General features: G+C 49.9%; 1 protein-coding gene across 1 annotated transcript in view; it reads left to right on the plus strand.

Annotated features, from left to right (window-relative positions):
* PCSK6 (proprotein convertase subtilisin/kexin type 6) overlaps positions 1-25,814 on the plus strand; it is a 121,398-nt gene that overhangs the window by 80,281 nt on the left and 15,303 nt on the right. Inside the window, exons 12-15 of the mRNA XM_014605922.3 lie at positions 5,824-6,012; positions 9,394-9,530; positions 18,423-18,602; positions 23,630-23,732. Of these exons, the coding sequence (XP_014461408.1) occupies positions 5,824-6,012; positions 9,394-9,530; positions 18,423-18,602; positions 23,630-23,732 (609 nt within the window). The remainder of the gene's footprint in view (positions 1-5,823; positions 6,013-9,393; positions 9,531-18,422; positions 18,603-23,629; positions 23,733-25,814) is intronic.

Here is a 25,814-nt window from a genome sequence, read left to right on the forward strand (position 1 = left end):
GTCATTCTGGTTTTTAAAAAATCAGTCCAAATGTTTAATTTAAAAATGTGTCAGAATAAATCTTTCCGTATTTAAAACATTTCTCTCTCTCTATTTCTCCCCCCCTATCTCTCTCTCTGTTTTTGCTTGTGTTGGCCAAAACACATTTGGCCTAAATTCATAAAGAGTTTAGTTTCCCTCCCCCAACTGCATTTGTCACTGAATAAATCTTTTATTAAACAAATGTCTAACCTGTCCCAGTCTGAGCGCTGCTACAGATGCTGTATGTAAGCTGATGGCAACATCCAGGGACTAGAAGCCTCAAACGCACTGTGGACAAACCAGCCTTGATCCCAGTATTACTGTGCAAATGTATGAGGATGCTTTGATTTCACTTTGTTTAAAAGGATGCCATGACTCGCACAATCCTTTAGAAGCTGGAATCGGATCCCCCTCTCCCGAGTCGAAGTGCAGCTGTTCCCACGTGCTGACTGCATACGTGCATGGCTTTTTTATTCTCGTGCACCACAAACAGGATTTGCCAGGCAGTGAAATGTGTTCTGCCTCCTCTTACCCCAAAAGACAGATTGCCTTCATGGTTTATCTTTGGTGGAGAGAGATCTGGTGGACCAGGGGTAATGGCACGTAGGTGAAGTAATTAGGATTGATCTGTCTCAGTCAGGATCCCAAAGTAGAAGAAGATGGGGGAAACCCTCTCATTTCTCAGTAACCCAGTGGTGCTGGCTCCTACCTTAGGGGTCTTTAAAAGGAGGCTTGATAAGTACCTAGCTGGGGTCGTTTGAGCTTAAACTTTCCAGGGGTCATATGAGCCCAGTATTCATTCCCCCCAGGGCAGGGGGTCAGACTTGATTTGCTCAGGTCTCCTCCAACCCTACCAACTATGAATCTATCAACAAAATTGGGAGCACAGCTCTGATAGCAGTGGGGGACCTTTGACTTTGTTGGTGAGGAGATGCCAAGAGCAGGAACCGTTTAAAGCAGGGCTTCTCATAGAGGTGCATTTGTCATTGTTTCATAGCTTTTTAAGGCCAAAATGGACGTGATCACCTTATATGACCTATATAACCCTGGAGTTTCATTCATTGTCTCCTGTACTGAAGCCAGAGGTTGGTCTTTGAACAAAATGTGCTTCCAGAAAGGCTTCAGGACTTATCTGAAGACGTCCTTCCTTGCTCATGTGTTGCGGTGGTTGATCTCCCTCACTGTTAGACATGGGTGCCTCACTCTTCATTTGAGTTTGCCTGGTTTCAGCTTCCAGCCCTCAGGACTTATTCTCTTTTCCCCTGCTAGGTGAAGGAGCAAAGAGTAAATGTGATTGGGGTGGACAAGCATATGGATGCCAAAGAAAACAGGCCCTTTGCTGAGATGTCAAACCTCATAGTTAAAAGGAAGGGATGGCAGTCTATGTCTCCATAGCATGGCAGCGTAGGAGACAGTCCTTGTTGAGCCGAGGCTTTGTTTCTGCTGGTGTTAACTAGTCCTGAGTTCACTTCCACCAGCAGAAAGCGATGTGTGTCATCATAACTGCTCTGCTCAAAGTCCAGCCAGTTTCCTGCTCTTCTTCTGTCAAAGCCAGTCCACCGTGGTTCAGGTGAAGAGGGTTTTGTGGAAGGCGTCTCTGCTCTTCTTTATGCCTACTCCAGAGCCTACTGAAGTCAACAGAAAGCCAGTGGATCAGGCTCTTTTTTGGAGGAGTTCCTATTTCTGTTCAAATCCGGGAAATCTCTGCTTGGTCAAGGCACTGAAATAACAGCCTAAATGGAAACAGGCATACAGATGTGTTTTGCATTGCGGGAACCAATTGATTGACAGACATGGGCAGAATCATCCGTCTCTCCAAATTAGTGGGTTTGAGTCATAAAAAAAAGAAATAAATAAATCAAACTTCCTGGTAAGACACTGCCTCCTTCCCAGCACGGCGATACACTCATCAAAGAGCATTATTTGACCGGAAAATGAAGGGATGTGAAGCTAGGAATTTGGAGCCAGGTTAATTCATAAAGCAATTTATCTGATAAGCATGCTCATTCCAGCCCAGAGAGAAATGCTTCCCCCATAATACTACCAGATCAAAGTTTGTGACCCACAACTCCTGGATCTTCAAGACATTCAAAAGCCTCTCGTTATCATCGAGCACTTTGCTCCATCACAGCTCCAGTGGAGCGTATTGTGATGCAGATGGGGGTGCAGGTCGTGTATACTGTGATGCAGATTGCATTGATTTGCTGTTTGCTGTGAAGCAATAAGAAACAATGATAGAACAAAACAATCCAAATAGTTTTCCTGGTCTCTGGGAAAACCTAGTTGAGGCTGGCAGGCAAAGAAAATGCTCCCCAGCTTTGAGATCCATTCAATGGCCCATCACGCTCCTTGTCTTTCTGTCTGACTTAGCTTTAGTCAGGGAGATCTACCTTGCATGCAGTGTCTGTGAATGTAGGGAGGGTTTCCATCCATCTATCTACATATATATCAATCTATTAGTGTGCATAAGTGATGCATATACTTGTGTGCACACGTGCATACACTCAGAGGGAAACAAATATGCTTTGAGACCCCTCCAATGTACATGGCGTCTCACTGGCCAGGTTACGCCCAGACTCTGCCCTGGAAACATAGTTTACATTTGAATAGGATGCAGATAAGGATTACAGACAGACAGGAAGAGGACAATGAATCCCAGTAGTTACTGAATGAGCTGTGTGTATGTACATCTGGATCGCTAGGTCCTTTCCCACCTCCAGCACTTCTCTAAGGCAAGAGGGCAGAATTTTTTTCCCTGGAAAGATTGCAATGGCATGAACACTAAATTCAGGTTCTGCGTCCTTATCTTGTCTCCGTCTGCTCACTACAATGGTGGTTAAGAGTTGGAAGAGACTGCCTAGGCAAGCTGCGGACTCTCCATCCCAAGACATTTTCAAGAGCAGGCTGGACAGATGCTTGGCTGGGGTGGTTTAGTCAGAGATGATCCTGCCTGGAGCGAAGGGTTAGACTAGATGACCTGGTGAGATCCCTTCCAGCCGTATGGTCTTATCCTTAGGGCCATTGATCTTTTCTCTTGCTGCAAGTGCACAGCAGAGGGTATCCAGGGCTCCTTTGTGAGAGAGTGATTATATTCGAGGATGTCAGTGTGATTGTATTCAGAGCCTTTGTCTTTGCGTTTGAAAGCTAGGATCATTCTGAGTTGCACCCACACTATTTTCACGCCTTGCTGATGGGGTTGTCTCATCCTACTCATTCATCGCTACTCCAGCTTCACTTGAGTGTCACCACCAGGGATTTCAGGGGAAGTTTCCCTGGTATAAATCAGGAGTGGTGAACTGCACCATGCATCTTCATGGCTCATGAGAGTTTTGAGTATTACCTCTGAAGTCAGATAGGAGTGAATTCAAGTTCTGCAACCAGTGCGGAGGGTCCTGTAACCCAGCATCACTTCTTTTGGCCGTGTCACAAAATCGCTGGATTTGTCAGATCTTCAAACTATTTCTAGGTTGGGTTAAACAATTTTTGGACTCAGCTTTCTGCATGGAGCTTCATGATGGTGTTGAGTGTTTCTAATTACTAAGTTGAGTAAACAGTCTTGAAGCTGGAAGAGGACCAGGAATAAGCTTTGGCTTGGTGGTTTTTCTTGGAGCATGCACAGAAAGCAGCATAGGCTAATCCTAATATAGCAGGGTACTGGATGTAGCCAGTGGGGCAGGTCGTTTTTCCAGAGGTTTTCCCCAGACTCTGCTGTGGTGTTTTCCTCAAAGTGTTTCTGCAGAACGGAGTAATTATACACCTGACACCTGCATGACACTGGGCTCCTTGGATCGCCTGTCTGCCGCCTTCACGTTCAGTTTGGAGCTGAAAGCGAAGGCACGTCGCGGGCTCTGATTCACTTAGGAAAACCTGAAACACTACAAATAGCAAGAAGCCTGGGTCCAGGCATAACCTGGCTCTGAAAGGTGCTTCTTGATGTATTAAAATGTCCATGCTACCGTGATATTGGACCAGAAGGAGTAGTTGACAGATCCCATTAGATATACAGGTCTGTTTTTAAAAAAAGGCATTTAGGTGTTTCACTTCCAGAGAAATCAGTGAGAGTTAAATCCCTAAAAAGAGCCAGATTGTCCCAGGTTTGAGGCAGATGCCTCCTGCTGACACGGACACAAGTCAGACACCTTGATTCCTTTGAAAATCTGGCCCGCGGAGGCTAAGGCTTTTTGAAGCCAGTAATGAGAAAAGGCAACATCTTGAATTTCGCTCATGGTGAATGCAAATAATGTTTTCAAATACTTACCAGTCCTCCTAGGGAATGACATCACTGTTTATAGCCATTTGGATTATTTTTTATGACTGAGGCAAAACAAGGCCAAGCAATGTAATCCCTGCGAGAGCCCTGAGCATGTGCTCAGAGACGGCCCCAGAGGAAATCAGGGGAATAATAGAGGCTGCTCTCTCTAATAAATGGTGCATTAACAACATGACTGAGAACTGTGCGGGGAATGCACCCGTTCGTCGGTGGTGATTATCTCCGCCGTGGAGAATGCAGGCTCTTCGGCTCGCAGGGCTCAGCTGTAAGGGCACCGTCGAGATGTGAGCAAGCACTGAGCCTGCCTGGCTGGGCTGTGCAGAGGGGTCCCGCGAGCAGATGCTATGAGTGATGATCAGTCCCACCCAAGCATGTCCAAAAGGGCTGCTCTAGTGTCCTGTGTCTCCTCCTGGTTCTTTTCAGTAGTTAGTGGGACCTGCCATTGGGACTGGCTTATTTGCTTAGCTTATATGCTTATCCTTGGCACCCTTGAAAGGATCTGGTGGCAGCCCAGGGCACCCTGGCTGAGAATCGTTGCACTGGAGCAGTGGTTTTCCAACTGGGTTATGACTAACCGGCTAAGCAGCAGCTCTGCCGAAAAGGACCTGGGGGTTACAGTAGACAATAAATTGGAAATAAGCCAGCAGTGTGCCCGCATTGCCAAGGAGGCTAATGGCATCCTGGGCTGCATTAGTAGGAGCAGAACAAGGGAAGTGATTATTCTCCTCTATTGGCGCTGGTGAGGCCACATCTGGAGTCCTGTGCTCAGTTTTGGGCGCCCCACTACAGAAAGGATGTGGACAAATTGGAGAGAGTCCAGCGGAGGGCAATGAAAATGGATAGGAGGCTGGGGGACATGACTTATGAGGAGAGGCTGAGGAAACTGGGCTGATTTCTCATGGAGAAGAGAAGACTGAGGAAGGATTTAATAGCAGCCTTTGACTACATGAAGGGTGGCTCGAAAGAGGATGGAGCTGGACTGGTCTCAGTGGGGGCAGATGGCAGAACCGGGAGCAATGGGCTCAAGCTGCAGCAAGGGAAGTTTAGGTTGGATATTAGGAAAAACTCTCTCACAAGGGTAGTAAAGCACTGGGACAAGTACCCCAGACAGGTTGTGGAAATCCACCCTTGGAAGTTTTTAAGACCCAGCTAGACAAAGCTTTGGCTGGGATGATGTAGTTGGGGCTGGTCCTGCTTTGAGCAGGGGGTTGGACTAGATGTGACCCCCCTGAGGTCCCTTCCAACCCCCATTTTCTATGATTTCTCTGCACTTGAGTTTGAGGGTTGGCTGCCTGCAAGGCTGTGAGTTACTTAACGAAATCCCCCTCGAGCTGGCTGCCGGTGGGGACACGTGGTGCTGAAGGGAACCGTGGTATTGCAGTGAAGAATCACCTCGGACAAGGTAGCAGGGCCCCACGAATCACAGCCAGTAGCTCCCCTACACATGCCCATTGTCTTGCTTTCCTGGTTACCCCACCCCACTGGTGACTCGCTGTCCTCTCCGTCGCAAACCGCCTTGTCTTCTTGTCCAGGTACATCCGCCCCAACCAGCCAGTGCACGCCACCACGCTGACCAGTGCCTGCGCCGACCACCCTGACCAGCGCGTGGTGTACCTGGAGCACGTTGTTGTGAGAATCAGCATCTCCCACCCTCGCCGTGGGGACCTGCAGATCAATCTCATTTCTCCCTCAGGGACTAAGTCTCAGCTCCTGGCACCGAGGTAAGAGCGGCAGAGCCATTACAGCAGCACTGTCACTGTGCCAAGTGGGCATGAGGTCGGCTCCCCGTCCAACTTCGATTGTCATTTCAGTTTTTCTCCCTTCTTTCTTACTTCTCTGACTGTTCCCCCCTCCCTCTGCACCCTGCCAAAGAGTGTGTGAGCCAGTCTGGGACATGGTGACTGTAGCAAGTTGTCTCTCCTTTATCCCAACCCTGGAGCCAGCTTGCTCAGAAAGTCAGTTCTCAGTTCCAGTCCACTTATTTTGCAGGGAGCAGGCTTGTCCCCATAACAGACAAGACAAGCAATACCATCAGCAGGCGAATTACAAACAAAAGCAAAACCTACAGTCTTTCTGTAGGGAGGCTCGGTGCTTGTCTCTCTGCATACCAGCCTCCTCTCTGCTCCCCTCCCTGGGAGCTTTTAACTTCCCCCTAAGGCTAGCAATCATCCCTCTCACCTGAGCCAGGGCTCCTGGGCAGGCAGACTCCTCTCTCCAGCCCTGCTGCAGCTGGGCTTCCTGCCTCATTTCATGGGCTGTTATCTTTTTAACCCCCTGCAGCTGGGCTTCTGCCCCTGAGCCATGCAGCTCATTGCACAGCCCCTGCACAGGGGTTGCATGGGAAATGGCAGGGGCATTCTGTGCGGGTCAAGAGGAGGTGACAATGGGAGGGGAGAAATGACTGTCCTTCAGTCAGGTGGTCACTGAGATGATCAGATGGGTCGCTGTGCAAGTGAGAGAATGGAGATTTTGGGAGGAGAGCAGGGTTTCTTGTGATGGCACAGCACAGAAGAGCTGTGGCCCGGTCTGTTCTCCTGTGAGGGGAACTGGCAGAGGCGGAGAGGACCCAGGGAAGAGCCAGAAGGAGAGATGTCTCCCTGGCTCCTTGGGGAGGAGCTGGGGAACCTCCCCCTGGTATGAAGAAGCAGCAAGTCAGCTTGCAATGGGTGCACAGGAAGGGAGCTTAGCAAGCACTGTGCAGTTGGCAGAGCAAAAGAGGCCTGGGGAGCTGGCATGTTAATGAAATGCTTTATGCCACTTTCCCCTTACCCCACATATTCCCTTCATCTACTTTCCATACTCCTATTTAGGAGTCCTGGTAAGTGAGGAGCCCACTCAGGGCTGTTTCTCCACAAAACTCCACACGTGCACCTGGGCCAAACGCTGACGGCTACAGTTTCTGCAAAAGGCTGACATAGATCTAAAGGCTTGAAGTATCCCAGTTTTATTCAGAGTAAGAAATATAAACCCAGCCAGTCAACCCCATCACTTTACTTCTTGTGCCTGCAAACTGCTTCAGAGAGCTCTTGGCTTGCGGCTAGGGGCAGTTCCAGCGACTGGAGCTGGCAGGGGTGAAGGTGGCTCTCGAGACTAAGGTCTCTCCTGGCAAAACGTCCTTGCGTTCCAGTAAGAAATACCTGTTCTAGCATAACCGGGGGGGGCTGCGCTTGTCACTTCATCGTAGCCTCCAGATGGCAGGGACCTGCTAGAGGACCGAACATGAGGCAAGCAGCTTTATTCTTTTCTATTACTGGAAGCATAAAAATAGCAAGGACCATTGAGCCAGTGATCCGTGAATACCGGAAAAGCAATGGTGTCAGCTCCACTCCAGATCTGATTCATGCTTTTGGCTTCACACATTATGGTCCCACTGCAAATTGCGAGCCTGGATGAACCTCCTTGGCTTAAGAACATAAGTGTTTATAGTTGTTTGAAGGATCCCCTAGTGCCGTTTGGCTACTGATGGCTCCATGGTGAAGGCTGCGTTTCCTGGTCTGTTGTACATCATCACCTGTTCTCTCAACTTCCCTGGGGCATGCTGTTAGATTTACAGTTGCAGGATATCACGGGAGGGTTTGCAGGTGGGAGGGAGCTGGATGCAAGCAGGAGAGGAGGGAATCCAGAGTCCCGTGTTAGATGGAGCATGTCTCAATTTGTGTCTATAACAAAACGTGGGCTTTCTTGTGATGGGGAAGCATCATGGCTTTCAGACTTTGAGCCTGGCTCTATGAAGTCCAAGGCTTGTTGTCCTCTAGTGCCTCACCCAGAGTCTGTCCTGAGAACGGCGACTGCTGTGTTTGCTGAGCTGAACCCCAGCCCCCATCTGTGTTACACTGCAGGCTTGTGCGGAGTTGTTCCTGATTAAAGCCAGGATATGCGAGAGCAGCAGCCACCCCACATGTACAACAGGCGCTCCTGTGCATGCAGCTGGTCTGCACTCTCCATTGCTTACATGACTTTGTACCTCTCGGCAAAGACTTATCACTGTCCTTACTGAGAATTCGCAAGACGTCGATAAGCTGGAGCATTTTCCTGATGACCCCAAATGAACGGGGTACGAATTGTGGTGCAGACCCCAGGGGACTGCTTTTGGGGACTTCATGTAGGCAGCATTCGGGGTCTGGCACAACTGGCAGAGCATGTGAAGGAGTTCCCCCCTCTCACTCCAATTTGGGTCCACACCGAGCCATCTCAGGGCTTCCCTACACAATTCTGGCTGCCCGCGGCTGTTCTTGTGACTTTGGACAAGTGCACAGAGGCCATGCCCCCTTCTCTGTGTGGGTGGAAGGAAACACCTGCAGGATTTAACAGAGCCATGGCTCCAGCTTGGTGAATTCTTGGTCTTTAGTTGTCTCGGCAAGTGCGCTAAGAGCCTTGTCCCAGTCTGTTGCTTTGGCTACGCTGACGCAGAGGGAACGGCTGCACATGTCTCCAGCTCTGTGTCAAGCAGTTTATGCCAGACTTTTTCCATTGCGTGCGCAGTGTAGTTATTCATATAGGACTGTAGCGCAGTTGGCGTGACTGCCATGCCCTCCATAGGGGCTGTTCGCACAGCTGTCAGGGCCTCTGCTGGGTCTCGTAGCTATTTGGTCATGTCTGGTGCTCAGGGCCCCAGTGCAAATAGCCTGAATGTAGTGAATGCTCCAAACCTTGGCTCCTCGTGGGTCTCTAAGGAAGCAACAGTTTATCCCCAAATCCCTGAGTAGGGCACCCAGCAGCCTCTGGATATTAAATCTTAAGATCTATGAGTAACGTGCTGGCCTGAGGTTATCATGGTGGCTCTTGAACTGCTTTCTGTGAAGAGTTGGCTGGTCTCCTTGTGTTGGCCGTCCTTTATATTTGCAGCAGCTGAAACACATAAGCAAGCAGCTAAAAGTACATTTCATCCTTTCCTGACATTCCCTCTCATGTCAGGGACTGCTTCGGTTCCCTCAAGGCCATTATTGGGGTGGGGAGGTGGCTTGCTCCATCAGGAAGGTGAGAGGCTGGTCCATTGGGCCGTCTGTGGCTAGGCTGTGAGAAGCATAGCATGACCAGCTCTTCCCACCTCTCGGCACTGCTGACTTTATGATTTACGTGCTTGTGCTCATTTCCATTTGTAGAGCGTTTGATAATTCAAACGAAGGATTTAGACACTGGGAGTTCATGACTGTCCACTGCTGGGGGGAGAGAGCCGAGGGGGAATGGACTCTGGAGGTCCGCGACATGCCGTCCCAAGTGCGCCACCCTGCTCATCAAGGTACGTACCCACTGTCATCCCTCTCACATGTCCTCACTGAGAGGCGAGGCTTGGATGCTGCTCAGAGTGCAGCTCATGGGCTTGTTCATCACACCACGCTTCATGCAGGTGTCTGTATAGTACTTACCAAGAACATCTGGGCCCCGGCTTAGGTAGCTCTATGCTATGTTTCTTAAGTATAAAGCTGCAAAATGGAGCACCTGGCTTGCTCCCATTTCCAAGCATAGGTGCATAAAACTCTTATCCCATATGTAAGGCATGATGCAAAGACCATTGAGACAGGATAGAATTAGTTATGCCGAGGAAAGCAAGAGATCTGCCTGCCAGTGGATAGTCTAAGAGGGAACTCTCAGCTTAGCTTTGAAGAGAAGTTGAATTTTGGTGAAACCAGAAATACAGGTTTCCAAATCCAGGTCAAAACAAAAGGAAGCCAGGGGCTGTAATGTGATTTGAATTGGTTTGGCTTGGGAACTCACTAGCACCACAACTGAAGGAGACTTGGGGGTTATGATTGACCACACGATGAACATGAGCCACCAATGCAATGCTGCATCTGGCAAAGCAAATAAAACTGGCTTACATCTACCGATGCATCTCAAGCAAGACCCAAGATGTCATCCTCCCATTTTACTCAGCCTTGGGGAGGCCACAGCTGGAGCCCTGCATCCAATTCTGGGCTCCACGCTTTAGAAAGGGCATGGAGAAGCTCGAAAGAGTCCAGAGGAGAGCCACGTGCATGATCAGAGGTCAAGAACAGGCCTTTCGAAGGGAGACTGAGAGCCATGGGACTCTTCAGCCTGGAGGAGCACAGGCTCAGGGGAGACCTGGTGGCCGCCTATAAGTACATCAGGGGTGTGCAACAGGATCTGTGGGAACACCTGTTCACCAGGGCACCCCAAGGGAAGACAAGGTCTAACAGTCACAAACTCCAGGAAGACCATTTTAGACTGGACATAAGGAAAAACTTCTTTACCGTCTGAGTCTCCAGGGCCTGGAATAGACTCCCCCCCAGAACTGGTGCAAGCACCTACTCTGGATACCTTTAAGCAATGCTTGGATGCTTATCTTGCTGGGGTGACCTGACCCCAGCTGGCTTCCTGCCCCCTGGGCAGGGGGCTGGACCTGATGATCTCGCAAGGTCCCTTCCAGCCCCCATCAGTGTCTATGAAACATGTGTACTGTGGGGACAATTCTTCCAATGCATGAAGGGAAAAGGAAAGAAAAAGTCCTTTATCTCTCCAGATCTCTAACTGGCAATTTAGGAGTGAAGAGCACTGGATGGCTTTTTAATTAGTGTAAAAGGGGGAGTGAAGTTGCACATCCAGGTTATTGCTGGTGAAAAGCCAAAGTGTAATCAGAAATCCTCCCACGTCTCCAGTTACTAGAGGAGGGTGGGTGTGTGTAGACAATAACTGTGCGAGCGGATAGTTGTGATTTCTGCCACATTGTTTCCTAATACATTTAATGTGATCAGTAAAACTGTCACAGGCTGACACACGTCGCTCCATTTTGTTTCTTGACTATTTTCAGCTGGCATGTTTTAAAAAAAGAAAGCAAATATGAATCAGATGACTCAGGACTCATTACCCCCACATAATGCACAGCACTTATAGCACACGATGCCTTTCACCTTCACGGTGCTTTACAGCCATCCTGACTAAAGCTTGCACCGTGGTGAGGCAGGGTCAGGATTATCATCCCTGCTAATGGGGGGTCACACAAAACCAAAGCAGAATTGATTCAGCCAAAGTCACAAAGAGACCCTGTGTCCAAGTCAGATTCAAACTCAGAGCAGAGATGGGCAGCCTGTGCTGGGGTCGCAGCTACCTCTGTTTGCAAGTCTGCAGGGAAGATGTTAATGCAGCTGGGCAATATGAAGTTATTTCCTATGCACATGCCCATGCTAGCTTTAAATTGGCTCACTTGGGTCCTTGTGGCAGTGCAGAATAGCACAGAGCTCAGTGCAGACTCACTGCTTGAGTATCTTCCTGGGCAGGCTTTCCAGATGACACTGTTCTGTGTTTCCACGGCTCTTCAGCCAGCGGCCCCCAAGCTAGCCAGATAGGTCTGCACAAGCTGCACTCACGGCAATGGCCAGTAGCAGAAGTAGGGCAGGGCGAGTGGGGCACCAGCCGCAAGCGTTGATTGAGAAGGGACACTAGCAGCATCCTGGAGTCTCCCACACCCCTGCTTTCCTGTGCCCCAATGCCACTCCACAGCCTGAATTACTTGTTACACCCCTGCTAATGATTATGGGGTAGAAGTACCCTGAGAGTCCTCCCTAGCTCTCCTCCCTTGTGCCCAGCCTGCTGGCCTCTCCTGCTGTAGCTGCAACCCAGGCAGCTGTTCTCCCATCAGCTTGCTTCCTGTGTGATTTACTGTCTTCCCTTACTGTATGATTTACTGTCTTCCCTTAGTAGGGAGCTGTCTGGAGGGCAGGTGGGAAGGGGAAGACTGGCTGGAGATGACTATCTGTCTGCAAACACTCAAGAGTCGTTAGGCCGATGGCCGAGCTATCAGCTCTGACCGTTCTGTCTCCAGTCTGTGACCAGCCCTCTACACGGGTCAGACCAGAAGACCGAGACCCACCAGAGACAGGAAACATAAAAAGTCTGGTAGGACTTAGAAAAACGTTCGGGGGGCAGGGAGAGCTGAGAGGAACCAGACTGACACCACATCTGGGAACCTGTTGGAGTGGCCGGAGCAGCTGGACATGCTGCCGTGGGGTGGGAAGACTTTGCACAAAGTAGTCTTGTGTGTTTGAAGATGCTTTTCTTTCAGTAATGCTTCATTCCTACTGCCAGCCAGACAGTGCTCTTGTTTAACAACGGTTTTTACCACTGTGTCTCACTGGTGATAAATTCTCAAAGGGAAGAACTGCAGGTCCCAGATCCAGTCGTTCCTGCCGGGAGAAGTGATTGGCACAGCCCTGTTCTCAGTCCACAATTGGGACCATGGGAAAATCCTGCTCCAAGTCCTGTCAGCACCAGAGATCAAACACATCAGGGTGCACGCAGGCCTGGATAGGCTGTATTTGCACGCTGCCTCGTGACTGTGCCAGGCATGCAAAGGATTGCTGGCCTGGTATTTGGCCTCTCTGTTGTCTCATTTGTTAACTAGCTCCTTGCTATTCCAGATCCCTAAAGTCAAAGGAAGCTGCATTTTAAAGACCAGCCTCAGGCATTGGCTTTCCCATCACCTTTTCCAACTCATAGTGTTCCTCTGTCAGGACATAGGATCATAGACTCATAGACAGTTGGAAGGGGCCTCAGGAGGTCACATCTAGTCCAACCCCTTGCCCAAAGCAGGACCAGCCCCACCTAGATGATCCCAGCCAAGGCTTTATCAAGCTGAGTCTTAAAAACCTCCAAGGTTACCTCTCTGGGTAACCTGTTCCAGTGCTTTACCACCCTCCTAGTGAGAAATTTTTCCTAATATCTAATACTAATATCTATTAATATGGGAATATTAGTATTAATATCTAATACTTCCCTTGCAGCAACTTGAGCCCGTTGCTTCTTGTTCTGTCATCTGCCCCCGCTGAGACCAGTCCAGCTCCATCCTCTTTGCAGCCCCCTGTAGGGAGTTGAAGGCTGCTATTAAATCCCCCTCTGAGACTTCTCTTTTCCAGACTGAATAAACCCAGTTCCCTCAGCCTGTCCTCATAAGTCATGTGTCCCAGCCCCTGAACCATGTTCATTGCCCTCCGCTGGACTCTCTCCAACTTGTCCACATCCTTTATATAGTGAGAGGCTCAAAACTAAAAACAGGACTCCAGATATGACCTCACCAATGCTGAGTAGAGGGGAATAATTACTTCCCTCAATCTGCTGGCAGCTCTCCTACCAATGCAGTCCAGGATGCCATTAGCCTTCTTGGCAACAAGGGCACACTGCTGGCTCATATCCAGCTTCTTGTCCATTGTAATTCCCAGGTCCTTTTCTGCAGAGCTGCTGCCCAGCCCATCAGCCCCCAGCCTGTACTAGTGCACGGGATTGTTCTGTCCTAAGTGCAGGACTTTGCACTTGTCCTTGTTGAACCTCATGAGATTTCTTTTGGCCCAATCCTCCAATTTGTCAAGGTCTCTCTGCATCCTAGCCCTACCCTTCAGTATATCTACTACTCCCCCCAACTTGGTGTCATATGCAAACTTGCTGGGGGTGCACGCCATCCCCTCTTCCAGATTCTTAATGAAGAAATTGAACAAAACTAGCCCCAGGGCCGACCCCTGGGGCACTCCACTTGATACCAGCTGCCAACTAGACCTTGAGCCATTGATCTCTTCACATTGAGCCCAACAATCCAGCCAGCTTTGTATCCACCTTACAGTCCATTCATCCATCCCATACTTCCTTAGCTTGCTTGCAAGAATGCTGTGGGAGACTGTCGCAGGGCACTAACGGGCCTGCTCCTTTAAGGGCTGAAACTGCTTAGGGAGAGAGCCCTAGCAGTCAGGCAGGAAGCCCACGGGTGCAGGTTACTGTGGCAGCAGGCCTAAGGGGGGAATTAGCCCGCACCTGCACCCGGCCAGCTGACCGGAAGAGGCAGGGCTCTGGGCCCATATAAACCCCAGGGCTGGGACTAGACAGTCAGTTCCCTGCCAGCAGCCAAAGGAGCCTCCAGGGAGGAATTGCCTAGATGCTGCAGCTGCCTGGTATGCGGCACTTAGGGCTAGTGGGGATCCAGGAGCTCACCAGGTACCCTTGACTAGTAGGCACTTAGTGCCAGGGAAGAAGTTTGACTCTTTTAAAGGGGCAGAGCGCACCCTGAACTTTTTGGGTTATGTTATAGCCCAGGGGCTCATATTTTGGTTGCTGTCTTATAGCTCGGGAGGATTGGGCTGAGGCTATTGGGGAAGGAGGAGGTCTCACTGGGGGCCCACTACAGTGTGAGGACTCCAGCACCAGAGTGGGTGCAGGATTTGGGGTGAACGGACCCCAGCGCCAGAGTGGGTGCAGGGACAAAAGGGGTAAGCGAATCCCAGCACCAGGGGGCACTGAGAGAGAGACAGGGCTGTGGAGAGCCCAGTGATGACTGAAGACCAAGCTAAATTAAGGACTTGGGGGGACAATGAGTGAATGCCATCTGCAAGGCTTGGGGCGTGGTAAAGGGGCGGTTTGGAGCCATGCATCTAGCCCATAAGGCTGAGGGTGTCCTAAGAGGCATCCATTTTTGGAGCAGGACCCAAAAGGGGTCCCAGAACCCACAGGATTCAGCGGTGTCCATCAGGACCATGCCCAACATAAACTCAAGGGCAGCCTCCCTATTCATAATCATCACCAACAAGACGTGGCAGGAGAGAAAGAAGGATGCCCATTGGGCAGGATTGGCACGGTCAAAGGGACCTAGGGGTATCACGGCCAACCCTGAGGACCCCGTCCCATGACAGAGACCACATCAAAAGCCAAGGTATATCACATCTACTGCTTTTCCCACATCCACACAGCCAGTCATCTCATCATAGAAGGCAGTCAGGTTGGTCGGGCATGACTGCCCTTGGTGAATCCATGCTGACTGGATGAATACTGATGCCTTCAAACAGAAGACCACCAAGCATCTCTAGACTGTAATGCCGGCTATGATTCTCCATGCAAAAGTTTCTGCCGTGTCAGCTGCTCCTCCAGGTTTCACAGAGAGCAGTTGTTTGAAGGGCTGTAGCAGGGATAGCAGTTTTTTTTTTCCTCCTCCCCAAAGGTTACAGCCCTATGGAGAGATGACACTTGCAAGCCCTCGTCTGTTATGGTTGGGAGGGAGCCTCTCCTCCTGTGTGAGTCTTCAATTCTTCCCTCCCCTGAATTTCTGGCCGCTCTTCCACCTCCACATGGCCTGAAAGCTGTTCTTGATGTTTAGAGAGTTTTCCTGTGAATACAAAAGAGGACAGTGTTCTCCGAGACTCGCTGGCTGGCTGCGGTTCAGTTCAGATGCAGGAGAGCCTTAAACGCCTGTAAGCCAAAGACCATTAACACTTCCCCGATAGCATTAAACAGTGAATAATGATTTGCACTGCGAGGGTGTAACCGCCCATGGAGGGTTGTGTCCTTGTGCAGGTGGAATCCATGCCCACTCCTGTAGGGCACTGACCCTCTCTGTTGGTTATCACATACAGCAGCTAATGACCCTCCGCCAGCCCTAGCTACCACATCACTTCTTTTAGCTTCTGCTTTGATTCCTGCTACCGAGAGTCCCACCATGCAGACTGCCTAGACCCTTGGTCTGGTTTCACAGTCCCATTAACTGCCTTTTGGGGGCAGGAGGTAGGGGAAGGGCAGAGCCAGGCTCCATCCCCTTGCTCACAGTCTAGAGTGGCCAAGCCAATAGTGGTTGGGGATATACTCATGATAAAGTCTAGCCTGCCTAAGAGTGCATGCATGATAAGGGCTCTGCCGCCTCCTCCCCAGCCCAGCGCTCCAAGGAGGGAGGTGGTACAGCGCAGCACCCCGTGTCAGAGGCTAGGATGCTTGAGTGCTTCAGAGCAAGTTTTTCAATGCGCTGGAGGCTTACAGCTGAATCTCTCCTAATTAAAACACCTGCAGCTTTGCAGTTTGTGTGCGCCAGCAGTGCCCAGTCAATACTCGCTTGAGATGCTGAAGCAGGTGGATGTACTTGGTCCTTTCTAGCACAGCCTAAAGAAACCTGTGGCACAAAAAGCCAAGGTATTTGAACATTAGATATGTTAACTTAGAGGTTTAGTGCTTCAGATGTAAAGTATCACAGCCTGGAACTGGGCTGCCCTCCCATGCGCCGCCTGGGAATTAACAGCAGAAAGTCTTAGTTACACATTGTACTCCTGGAAAGAAGCAGCAGCACTTCCCGGACCAGCCAAACGGGTCTTGCCTCTGCTTCTGTCCAGATGTGTGCATCGGAGGAGCGTGACCAACAGAAACCAAGCCCGGGGAGACCAGGACAGTGCAGTGGTGCTAAGAAGATGAGAGGACACACACTAATAATGATCCTGTCTTCAGAGTGACTCTTCCCTCCCACCCTTCAATCTGGATCATGCTTGTCTCGTGTGGAAACACAAGGAGTGGGAAGACTATCTAGAAGAAAGACCTTTCCACTATCTAGAAGGAAGACCTTTCCATGTCCTCTCTTTGTAACCAAGTCAGGACACGGTCATCCCCTCCCTTGCCTGTGCAGTAACCCCCTGGTCCTGCCATCGTGGTATGTGGTTGCCCCTGCATTGAGCTGCACTGTGACCACAGGGAGCCCAGGGTGCTCAGACCCTTGTCGGTTTAGTTTAGGGTCATGGATGCAGATCTTGGTGCATCGCTTGAGGCATTCGGGTCTCAAAAGTGTTGGCCAAACCCCTCTTCTGGGCCCTCGAACAGAGTATCTGGCACTTCCCTAGAGCGCTGTGCAAACCCCTGGGGAAGGGCATCCTGGGAGTGGGCTGCCTGTTGTAGTTGGAGTTGTACTTGTGTAAAGTTGGTGGCTTAAACCAGTCTAACTTATTCCCCTTCCCTTTTAGGAATAAGGATGGGGACATACAAAGAAGTGTATCACCCTGAGGTGAAAAGGAGCAGGGCTTTACCACATGTCAGCTGCTCTGTGATAACTGCATGTGTGCATGCTCTTAACCCAGGGTAAGTAGTAGCTAAACCATGGCAAATTCCCTCCCTTTCATGGAGAACTAAGGTACCACCGAGCAGCTGATGTGTGGTAAAGTCCTCACCCTTTTATTCCATGATAAATTATTTGTGTGTCCATACTGTAACTAGGTCTATGTTAGCTCCGTTATACCAGCGTAAATGCACCCACGTACTACTGCTTTCAAGTAGTATAGCATATACCGCAGTGCAGATCCTATAAATATACTGGAACGCATTTAAACATGAGCTAGTATAATAATAAAAATGTAATAGGTATAGTATAAATAGTATGCTGTGAATACATGATACCTAAGCCTTTAACCTGCTGTAAAATGAGACCCTCTTAAACCAAGGTGGGAATGTCTACACAGCCGTTACCCCCCCCCCCCATATGTGGATTTAAATCCTAAATTAAGTAGCCGTAATGTTGTTACGCAAACGCTTCTTTTAGAGACTGCTTTTCTAACACCATAGGAGGTGCCTTCTCGAGGCTCTGCTATTTGACCCCATTTACCCCCGAGCTTATTCACTTGTACTTATTCGCATTGCATTTCATGTTATATTTATGTTGAAATTCTGTGGCATAGATCGCATCTGTGATGCTAGTTTACCCCATCCTACGCAAACCAAAAATAATTGGCCAATGCTCCTTTCTGGCTCTGGTGTTTACGGAGCCATGATGCTTCTGGCGTGGTCCTTCTGATTTTTTTTTAATCAGTTATGTTCGGGAAAAAAAACTTGTTTAGAGGACTGCGGAAACCAGGCCTAAATATAACCCTAGCACATGTTTGGAGATGCATTTGTGCAGGACAAAAAAAAAATAAATCTCCTTATCTCGAATTACAGATTTTGCAGCAAACAGTTCTCTCCGTAGTTCAGTTATTAAGCACATGGTGTAATTGCAGTTGATCACATGAGGCTTAATGCATTAAAAAATTCCCTAATGGGCTTGAACTGATACCTTAATTTAGGCCCACGGTTCAGTCAGCTAGTACAGATTTATGCTGAGTGATCTTGCTTCTGCTCCGTTGACAATTTTATGCTGTGTAAAATCTTGAAGCCATTATATTTCCTGGCGTGCCTGCTGAGAGAAGACTCCTGGGTTCGGTGCCTCGTTCCTACAGCCGGCTTCTGTAGGCCGACATGTCTACGTTTCACTGCTTCTTGGGGGAAATCGTGCCCACCCGCAGCAGGGGTGCGAGGACTTCCTGATCAGCATGAGGTGCTTTGCAATCCTGCAAAAGATGGCAGAGAGTAGAAGCTAAATGTCATCAGTTGATTGTGACTGTTGAATCTCTTTCAGGGAAGTTAAAGGAATGGACCCTCTTTTTGTATGGCACGGCTGAGCACCCGTACAACACCTTTGGCTCCCATCACTCCCAGTCAAGGACGATGAAAATTTCCAACTCGGAAATGGAGTCCTCCAAAGTGTCGTTCTTCCAGAGTCAGGTGGAGGTGGTGGAGGAAGAAGAAGAATACGCAGGTAAAAACTTCCCAACCCCCTATCAACTGAATACGGCTTCCCTGCAAGAAGTAGGACCTGCCTATGGTCATGGTTCTGTGTTTAGGGTTTGTTTCTTTGGGGAGAGGAAGAAAAGAGGCTAGAACATCCTTATCCCACTTGGCCTGATCCTGGCTGATGTCACCAGGAGACAAGTACAGCTTTGGCATACATAGATTATGAAGCTTATCCAGGTCCACAGGCATAAGCCCAGGAAAAGCTCCTGAAGCTTATATGGGCAGTGCGAGACAGTCCTTGGTGAGAGTATTTTTTCACCTGAAGTCACTGACATGATGAAGTGCCTGATTCTCACGTGCACAAAGGTCCCTCTGCATTGGGTGTGTATTCCCTGATGGGAAGCATACACGGGCCTTTGCATACACGTGAATCATCCCCAGGCATCTTCCCTCTTGGCTTTTGTGTCGTTACCACCATGCTTGGAGACCAGGGCTGCATTGCAGCAGGGGTATAAAGCCTCTTCCCCAGCCAAGAGCCTGCACCCCAGGTGACAGCCAAGCCCTGCAGTTACGGTTTCACTGCTGTGGTCGACAACGGAAGATGAGGGATGAAGGCTGCTGAAAGCAAAAAATTTTCTCCTTGACACAGATTTGTCTTAATTACCTGCAACACCTTTAGCAGCAAATGCAACAGAGTGAATTCAGAAGTGCCCACATTACACCGGGCATTTGCTGAACAGGCATCAGTTCTTTGGGCCTTTTAACTCTGTCCTTAAAGGATTAGCAAGAAATGCCACGTAGCTTTGGTTTGGCAAACGCCTTTAGGTAAATATTGGGGCTGCTAGGTAAATGTGAGGCTGCGTTTTGAACATACACGTTTCTGCTTTATGCAATATCTTTCTACAGACGAACAACACTGACAATTCAGGAGTTCAGTGAATGATTCGCTTAATGCATTTTGGATCACTCGCACTGAAATCACCACCAGTGCCGCTCAGCCTCCTTTTCCAAGTTTCAGTTTCTGAAAAACAAGCCTTAAATTATTGACACATTAATCTGCTGTGTTGCTTTTCCTGTGGTCTTATACATTATGGGGAGACATAACAAGTATTAACGTGCAGCTGGATTGGTTTCTGTAAATCCCTGTAACACGGAGGATTGTTAAATGTAATGAGAAGACTCTCTGTGAGCCAGACACGTGAACGCCTAGTGCCCAATTGCTCCCGTCAGGCTTGATCTTACTAACCAGCCTTGGTGTTGAAACCAGGGTGTCTGGTGAGCTCTGCGCCCATCCACGCGGCCCCTGGAGCGGTCTCCAGACTGCTGCCGAAAGCTAAACTGCATCCACCCACTTGCGCTCCCCGTGCTCCCAGTCTAAACCAAAGCAGTGAGGATGCTGCAGGGGCTCTCCCTTCCCTGCTGTCGGGTGCACCAGAGGCAGAGATTTCGGGAGTGGCCATCGGGTTCATCCCTTGAGCATCCTCAGCGTAGACAGGTCTTTTGTCTGCTCATTTGGATTGAAAATCCTTCCCACCCCTACTTGGCCCTTTCTTCTCCACACCCAAGTGGTCTCTGGTTCCTGGCACCCCAGCCCACAGCCCCGATTTAAATCTTCCCCAAGTTGGATGAGGCTGCACGTAGAGTTGTCTCTGGGGCCCAGCCCTAGGGATGAGGAGGCAGATGGTGCAAGGTGTTTGGGTGCCTTGATTCTGATGATTTCAGGGGGGTTAGGTACCTAAATACCTTCCAGGATGTGGACCGGGTTGCCTGGTTAAGGAGCTGGTGGGTTTGAAAGCTGAGACACCTCTTCTCCTACATCTTGCTTCCTCCTCTTTTCTCTGGACCCAGTCAGCATCGCCCAGTGTTTGTGTTGCAAGCTTGCAAAGAGTTTGTCAAAGGATAAAACAAGCACAGTTAGCACAGCCTGAAGGACCCAGCCATGGGACTGAGCCTCTAGCGCGCTGCTTTGAATCTGGCCACCGACAGCACAGCCACGAAAGGTGTCTCTCCGTGGCCCAGTGCAGTGCCGTGCTCCTCAAGCAGGACAGCTGCGTTTGCTGTGGCACTGCACCCAGATTAATCTATCCTGCTTCTCCCCAAGGTGATTACCCAGAGCAGAGCGATGCACAAAGGCAGCTCTCCTGCTCCCAAGGCCCAGGCTAGCTCATGTAAAGGATTGAGCTCAGACAGGTGTGCACAGCACCCCAGGATGCTCCTGCTAGGATCGCTTATTGGGAGATCTTGTTCCAAGGAGGTCACTGCTCACATATAGTGCACCTTCTTGCTGCCTAGTGTCTGGAAGGACTGAATAGACAAGAGGACATCTGTGGTGCGAGCATGGCCCTTGCTCACCAGCGCTGAGCAGCATGCAAGCTGAGCACCGTTGCTGTCCATGCTGTTGCTGCTGTTCGGTGAGGAAGCACAGGATCTACCAGTTGCCTCCAAGCTGCAGTTCAGCATTGTTGTCAAGACCGGCGAATAGAAGAAAGCAGGTATCCAAGAGCAGTGTTGCTGTTGGCATCGGGGGAGCGCCCTGCTGTCTGCCAGGGGTCCGAGTCAAACAGATGCCTGGTGGTCGACGTGAAGTGGGGCTGAGCTGTTGCACTGCGCAGGTTTAAAGCAGGCTGTTTGTGGATGGAGCAACGCTGCGATCAGGCTGGACATGAAACGCTCCGGCCTCCCTCGGCTGTTTGTGCAGCAGCGACAGCGCGGTGTGCGGGGAGGGGGCAGGCACTGTTGTCGGCTGCACAGAGCCAAACCTCCTGGACGCGTTCTGCGCTGCCAGCCCACACATGGACTATAAAGGAGCAGATGGTCCAGGACAGACTATGTAAAGGGATCAAATTAGAGGTTGAAAAACCGGCGGGTTCCATCACCCCCACCACAAATTGGTAGTGAAGATGTCAGGCGAGTAAAAAAAGATCTGCCGTCGACATTTCCCAGCCCATGGGGATGGGGCAGCTCCAAGCCTGGCCGGAAGCCAAGCAGGCCGTCGCCCCAGACAAAGCTGCTGGAACCGGAGCAGGGAGGGAAATGCAAACCTGACAGTGGTGTTGGCGTAGATGGGCAGCATGTGCTTGGAGACAAAACCCAGGCCCTGAGCACGTGGAATGAGGCTGTAAAGCTGAGGAGGCTGTCACCGGAGGCCTGTGGCTGGTGCTAAATCACGATGAGAAAGGGAGGTTAGCCTGGTCAAAAAAAATATGAAGCTGGAACATGCTTCTTTCCCTGTGATACGGACTCACAAAGAAATAGGACCAGAAGGGACCAGGACAGCTAACTCAATCCAAACCATTCCAGATAGACACGTGTGCAACATGCTCTTAAAAACTCCCAGGGATGGAGATGCCGCAGTCTATTCCAGCACCTTGCTGTCCGTGCAATTGTGATGTCCTACCTAATCTGCCTTCTGGCAACTTAAGTCTGTTGCTTCTTGTCCTATTCTCATAGAGAAAAATCTTGTTGCCTTCTCCTTCATTGCAGCTCTTTACCCATTATCATGTCTCCCCCCAGTCTCCTCTAGAGCAGACAAACCCTGGGCTTTCCAATCTTCCTTCCCAGGTTGTATTTTCTAGGCTGCAGATTGAGTTCTGTTGTTTTCTTCTCCGGTTGGCCCAAACTTGGACACAGTGCCCCAGGCAAGGCCACGTGCTGTGCGGGGTGGAGTGGAGTGGAAGGATGACTTGTCTGGCCCTACACACACTGCACCGAGTTATCTATCTGTAACCCACTTCTCCGCAAGTAGTGCTCAGTTCCCCTTGGCTGGTAGTTGAGCCACGTGCAGTGCTGAGGTTAACGAGCCAGCTGCAGCCTGGACCAGCCCAGCGTTTGCACTCAGCAGAGGCTCAGACTTTTAGATCCAGGGGGAGCTGCGGGTTCGGTTCTTGCTCCTGATGTCCCACCCAGCAACTTCCTATTCCATGTATGTATTGGACTGACTATGCATGTCAGTAGAGACTGGAGACTTTTTGGAGTTTTCTCTGATGCCCACTTCCCATTTTATCGGCTCTCCTCAGGCCAAACACGTGTGGTTGTGAATCGAGGACTGCCGTTCCAAAAAGCATCTTACTGGAGGTGCCAACCTGTAGCCAGACCGTGTTTTCTTTCCATTCCCTTTTAGTATTTTTCTGCTTTGTTTCATACAAGAATAAGCAGCAGGTGACTATGGACTTGTCCTAGTTATGATAGTCAAATCTGATTATAATAGCCGGGCAACCTCACGTCTCAGTTAGTGCTAAGGAGGGAGAAGCTGCAGAAGTGGACGTAGAAGAAACAACCTGCGTGTGCATGAGCCTGTGTGTATTTACATGTGTGCATACACATATGAACCAAATGAAAGCATTTTTTACTCTAGATATGTGTGGGTTTGGGTGAAAAACGTCCTGTAGGTATAGAATGGATTCATGGAGGGTTATATCAGGCCTGCACTTTTCCCATGGAAAGACTGGGTTTTCGGTAACACCTTTAAAGGCTTGCTATTTTTTTCCCCCCTCAAAGGGACAACCCCATCAGGAATCCATGTGTGGTGGCCCTAGCATTCGACTGTGCCCAGCTCAGTGTTAGGGACCTGAAATTGCAGTGTGCAAAGGAAAAGGGCTTGACTGGGGGACACGTAGGTACAATAAGGCACCTCCTTCCTGCGTGAATCTATGCTGCGAGCGCCCTCAGCAGCATCCCTGGGCTTTGGGGCAGGTGGTTTTCTAAAGGGTCTGGGTAGTTGCTGCAGAGTAGTGTTAGGAGGGGAACGTCCTTATTCTGCATTCTTGACACACGGGGTTGGGCGGCGGGTGAAGGGAAAGGGCAGCTGACAAATGGAAGGAAACGGCTTCCTGGCTATTTGCCCAGGAAGAGCACATTACCTTTCAAACCCTCCAAAAGCATCAGGGTCACATCTGTCCTATCCTGTCCTTTCCTGCCCTCCTCATGGGGCAGCCCCCTATCCCCACTGGCCCCGAGCAGCTCCCGCCCGTGCGGGAAGGGGGGTTGAAGATACTAGCGGGGCTTGGAAGCTCTTGTGCCACTTGTCTCAGCCGACATATCTGTCTCTTTAAGGTCCATGTCATCCTGAATGCGGCGACCAAGGATGCGATGGTCCTAAGGCAGATCAGTGCTTGAACTGCATCCATTACAGCCTGGGAAGTGCTAAAACTGGCAGGTAATGTGGTTATTTTTATTCCCTTGTATTTCTGGAGCAGCCGAGTGTGCACGGAGCTGTACATGCTTGTGGTAGGAGTTTGCAATCCATGTAGACGAAGCAAGCGCGTAGTGTAAAAGTATTGCTCCCTGAGGCATGGGGGGATTTGCGAGCAAGTCTCTGCTGCAGTGTTAGCGTATCCCAGGCAGGACCCTGCCCAGCCTACCCCATGCACCTGCTTCTGCCTCTTGGGTCTGCTGGATTAACTCAGTGGCTGTGTTAAGCACTCAAGGTCTTAAGAACAGCCTCCGTGGCATCTTTCTGGGTACAGCATGCTTAGGAAGATCTTGGCACGGACAAGATGCCACCACAGTGTAGATGCACCTTGCTTGATTTGCCCAGAGCTTGGAGGGGGCCTGTAAGGACCCCCCACCTCCCGTGTCCCGGCCCACTGCTTTACCCCGAGGGCTGCCTTTGCATACCACAGCAATATTCAGTAAGTGCTTTGGACTGAATCAGCTGTCAGGTAGAAGAGAAGCCTTGTCGTAGTCTGCAGGTGGAAAGGAGCATGTTTCTCCTCTGTAAAGAGAGGGCAGGTGGATAAGACAAGGAGCTGGGGCTCAGGAGACCTGGCTCTCCCTCCCTGGATCTGCCTTGTACTGCCTGCATGACTTTGGGCAAGTTGCTGGATGTCTCCAAAACTCGCTTGTGAATGGGGGATGAGGTGCTTCCCCTGCCTCAGTGGAGGGGAGCAGGGTGGTGCTATGTGCTCAGACACTGTACTGATGTGTGCCCTAGAAATCTGAATCCTAACACGTGGCTAGTTCCAGTGCAACTAGACAGCTCATTGCTGAAAGTTGCTGCCATCTGGTTGAAGTCTGGCAGCAGACATGGTGCATTACAGTTAATTATTGTGAAATGCTTTTGATGCCAATTCAATGACATGGTCTCATTTCCATCCCCAGGGGGCTGGACTCAACTTGGCTCTGGGTGGCAGGCAAAGAAGCTAGGTGGATGGGCACAGGAAGGAGATGAATGTTACTCTCCACTACCCCACTGGGCCCAGAGAGGCACCCTTGGCATTGCCAAGCCAGGGAGCTTGCTTTGCCACCTCTTCCCTCTGCTGTGCTTACCTTCTGCATACATGGAGGGCTCCTGATTTGACTCTTTTCATAAGGAGTCATGTGAAAATATATTTTGCGAGAAGGAATGCATGGGAAGGGGAGGTGATTTTGCTGTAAATTGGAACGTGAATGGCAGAAGGAAGTTATCGCATGTGCCCATATCATTCCAATAAGACAACATTTCCCCCCCATCAAACAGACCCATACAAATTTTACTCAACTACTATGCAGGGTCAGCCTGTCCCCAGCAATCAGGCTACAATCCCAATGTAGAATATCATCATGTTCAGGGGGAAAAAAACCACTTGCCTTAAAGTTGAACCTGATAATGTGCAGTTGACTTATATGCAGGGTCATCTTATAATCAGAACAATATGGGGAGTTTCAAACAAACCGCAGTGATTCAGAAGCTTTGGTTGCATGGCAAAGAGTCATGCGCTTGGGAATGTAAGTGCTATTAGCTGCTGTTAACTGGAATCCAGGCCGCAATGCGTCTAAATGACTTAGGTTACCAAATGACTTAGGCTGCTTTGATATCCTTGACCATGGTCATACTGAAACACGTGTCAAGTCAATGCTTATTTACACGGGGGAACTGGTAGGATCCTTGCTGCTGACATTGGTGACCTCTCCCCACGACTGTTGCACAGTGCAAACCTTGATAATAAAGGACTAAATTGTTGAAAAGGGTGCAGGGAGAACTGAATGATCCAGTCATTCTGTAAGGGATGATTTACATCCCTTACAGAACTGGTTGCTCAGATAACTGTTGTGCGCTCACAGCAGGTGTAGATGGGTCAGTGATTACTGAAGTGAGCTAGTTGCATACAGAGAATTACCTTACAGGATGTACCACATGAGGTTGGGCCTCCAGGCCTAATGAGCTGAGAGTATGCACCACACTTTGGGACTTGTGACCCACTTGTCAGCTTTGCTGAAGTATCAACATGCGTCTGTTTAGCTTGCACTGCCAAGAGGC

Source organism: Alligator mississippiensis, chromosome 11 (assembly GCF_030867095.1).
Source record: "Alligator mississippiensis isolate rAllMis1 chromosome 11, rAllMis1, whole genome shotgun sequence".
NCBI classification, from domain to species: Eukaryota; Metazoa; Chordata; order Crocodylia; family Alligatoridae; genus Alligator; species Alligator mississippiensis.